Source organism: Melanostigma gelatinosum (assembly GCF_949748355.1).
Source record: "Melanostigma gelatinosum genome assembly, chromosome: 12".
NCBI lineage: Eukaryota > Metazoa > Chordata > Actinopteri > Perciformes > Zoarcidae > Melanostigma > Melanostigma gelatinosum.
The window spans coordinates 10,993,719-10,997,175 of record NC_136645.1 but is presented as its reverse complement, the minus strand read 5'-3'; the positions used below and the strand labels follow the sequence as shown (position 1 = coordinate 10,997,175).

General features: G+C 44.3%; 1 protein-coding gene across 1 annotated transcript; it reads left to right on the top strand.

Annotated features, from left to right (window-relative positions):
- Window positions 1–603: 603 nt before the first annotated feature.
- On the top strand, window positions 604–2,603 carry chst3a (carbohydrate (chondroitin 6) sulfotransferase 3a; the record flags this gene model as incomplete). The annotated part of the gene is made up of 3 exons (XM_079280299.1): window positions 604–692; window positions 992–1,543; window positions 1,907–2,603. Exons 1-3 carry the CDS (start codon window positions 613–615, stop codon window positions 2,601–2,603), a joined length of 1,329 nt encoding a protein of 442 aa, XP_079136425.1. The 5' UTR covers window positions 604–612.
- Between the last annotated feature and the right edge of the window lie 854 nt (window positions 2,604–3,457).

Genomic DNA, 3,457 nt, shown 5'->3' with positions numbered 1-3,457 from the left:
GAAATCACACAGCGCTTGAAAACATTTTTACCATGCCCGCTGACTCAGTGCCATGTGGAAGAGTTCACCGTGAAAACCAGTTCTGTTTACAGTAACTCCCTCCCTCTCATCCGTCTTCTTCTTCATCACTGACCCAATCCTGACCGAGAAGCAATGCCGTCTTTTTCCAAGAGGCAAACAAGCTTAAAAAAAGCAGCATGTTGCTCAAACTGCGGGACATTCCTCTGGTTTCAGATCAATGCAACTGTTGTTTAGAGCGAAGATTTTTAGTGGTCCTCTCCCATTTATTCATGGTTTATGCCTTCGACTTAATCCGATTTGTCTGTTGTATGATTTCATGGTGGTGTTGGACATATATATATTTCATGTCTTCTTGTTCAGTTTTTACCTGTGAAAGTGTTCTCGAGGTTTGCGCCAAACACAGTTTGCAGGATAATGATACACAGTATGTTAAGCGTCATCTTAAAGCAGGAATCACATCCATTTAGCATACTCTGTCTTTACTGAAGTGTCTCTCTTATTGCAGAATGCAGCTTTAGCCTCTGCGTGACAAGCTGTGACCAGCACGCAGACTAGACTCTAGACGTCCAGTTACAAAGCCAGGACTCAAGAATGAAGACCAAATATGCAATTGTCTTCATCTGTATCGTGGCCCTGGTCATCATCGAAAAGGAAAGCAACATCCTGTCAAGGTAAGAGAATAAACAACAATCTGTCAAATACGCTTATTGACTCTCTGCTGAGTTATATGATGAGATTGATACCACTCTCCTGTGACAATAATATTGCTCTTTTCATGTAACTCAGAAAGACAGTGAATCAATTTGTTTCCCATAACAACCATCTATTCCTTTTAAGGACAGAGATCATCTGGGTCTGTTGCTGTAACTCAAACATTACAGTAGCTCCATGTCAAAGTCTCAGCTAAATGTCAAATATAAGAGCTATCTCAGGTGTTTATGCTGCTAATCCAGCCTCTTTATCTCTTCAGGGTCTCTGATAAACTCATCCAGAGGCAGATTCCACAGCAGACCCCACAGACTCCACTGGATTACAGCAACACAACACAAAATGGCTCCCTGACGATGCTCAAAATGCTGCTCTCTCAACTCACCGGTGTAAAACTGAATTACTCAAGTCTCTCCGAGGAGCAAGAGGAGGAAGAGCTGGATGACTTGGGCACGTACAGCTTGAGCGGCGGCCATAAGCACATATTGCTCATGGCCACCACGCGAACAGGTTCCTCTTTTGTGGGGGAATTTTTCAACCAGCACGGGGAGAACATGTTCTACCTGTTTGAGCCTTTGTGGCACGTCGAGCGCATGCTGACCATGGCCTCAGAGTCAAACAACGGAACAGCGTTGGCAGGAATCTACCGGGACGTACTCCAGGGGCTCTTCCTGTGTGATTTCTCTTCCCTCGAGAAGTTCATCTCTCCCGCACCTCAGGACCACGTTACCCCGGCTCTTTTCCGCAGAGAGTCGAGTTTATCGCTCTGCGGAGAATCTGTCTGCAGTCCTGTAATCAAAGATGTTTTTGAAAGGTATTGTAAAGTCTCTAGAAAATCCCTGTTGATCAAGTTCACAATGTAGATGCATTCTGCAAAATGAACTAGAATTGAACTGTGATACAGTTGCAGAGAGGAAGGGGCAGTATTTCTACCACTGTAAGCTTCAGTATGAAAGCTTTCTTTTATTTGAGATCCTCAATGTTCTTCAACATGCAACATGTTCTTGCAGCCCTTTAAGCAACAAAATGTTGCTTGGTGATGAGATGCTTCTAACCAAAATGCCTCTCGGTCATGCCATACAAGATGCCTGAAAATATTCCTCCCTCTTTGCAACTCTATGAAAGATATCTATGAAAGATGTAATATCATACACAAACTATACCACTCTTGTCTTAGGTATCACTGTAAGACTCGTCGCTGTGGGCCGCTGAACTTGACCCTTGCGTCTGAATCCTGCCTCTCCAAGCAACACCACGCCATTAAAACCGTCCGTGTGCGTCAGCTGGACACCTTGCAGCCTTTGGTGGAGGATCCTCGCCTGGATGTGAGAGTGATCCAGCTAGTCCGAGATCCACGGGCCATCTTAGCATCCCGCATGGTGGCTTTCTCTTCAAAGTACCAGACGTGGAAGGCCTGGGCGCAGGACGGCCAGGTCCCCGAAGATGATGAGGAGGTGAAGAGGCTCAAAGGGAACTGCGACCAGATTCGGATGTCAGCAGAGGTGGGACTAAGCCGACCTCGCTGGCTGAGGAGACGCTACATGTTGGTGCGTTATGAGGATATCGCCCGCTACCCCATGCAGAAGGCAGAGGAGATGTACAGGTTCACAGGGATACCATTTAGTCCCCAAGCTAGGGAGTGGATACTGAGGAACACCCAGACCACACGGGAAGCTAGCGGGATTTACTCCACGCAGAAGAACTCATCAGAGCAGGCAGAGAAATGGAGATTTAGCATTCCCTTCACACTGGCTCAGGTAGTGCAGAGAGTGTGTGGTCCTACCATGAAGCTGTTTGGGTACAGATTTGTGGATGACGAGAAGACACTGATCAATAAGTCCATCAGTTTGCTTGAAGAGAAACTATTTCATTAATCGAGAGGTCAAAAATGTAGCTGTGGATTTGCAAACCGCTGCATGCGATGGACCGGAGCCAGGAGAAGCCATTACTGCACAGACCAAAACCAGTAAGCAAAGGTGCCGTAAAAGACACAACATGTTTTACTGCCGACAGTAAAATTTGGGCCATAAAATAATAGTCATACTCACCAATGACGTGCCTCATTGTGATAAATGAAGAGCCACTTGAGAAAGAAAGTATTTATTGACATACTGCGCTGACTGAGAAGCCTGGTCCTCAAGCTTTGTGTGGCGCTTTGTATTTCATTTAAAATGAAATAAGCATAGATGTCGAGCCTGACTTGTAAGGGATTCTTCAGTAAGCTTGTATTGACAGTTGATCATGTTTAGACATTCAGGGATAAACTACAGTGAAAGGGATATGTGTTGTGTTGTGTTTTGTGTGTGTGTCTGAAAGAGAAGATGTTTCTGTTCATAGGGTTTATGATGCTAGTACCGTACTTCATTCTGCCGAGTTCAACCTGTATTTTGATACATCTGTACTCAACTAGGCAACTGACAGAATGGATTTATTTAGATTAGACCTGATGTGCTCTCATAGGGCTTTAAATATCCGACTCAGGTGAAGTGAATGTGGCATTGCAATTGATGGCGTCTTCATGAGGAGTATTCATAGGTCACTGAAAATACAGAATCATCTTTGATGTATTTACCAAAATGCCATTTCAAGCAATTCTCAATATACCATAAAAAAAGAGGCCAATTAAGATGGCTATATAATACACATGGGGTTGTATAAAATGAGTAGCTATGGAATAAATATCTTACTTCAGAAACATGTGTCTTTATCATACAAGTGTTGCTTTTCC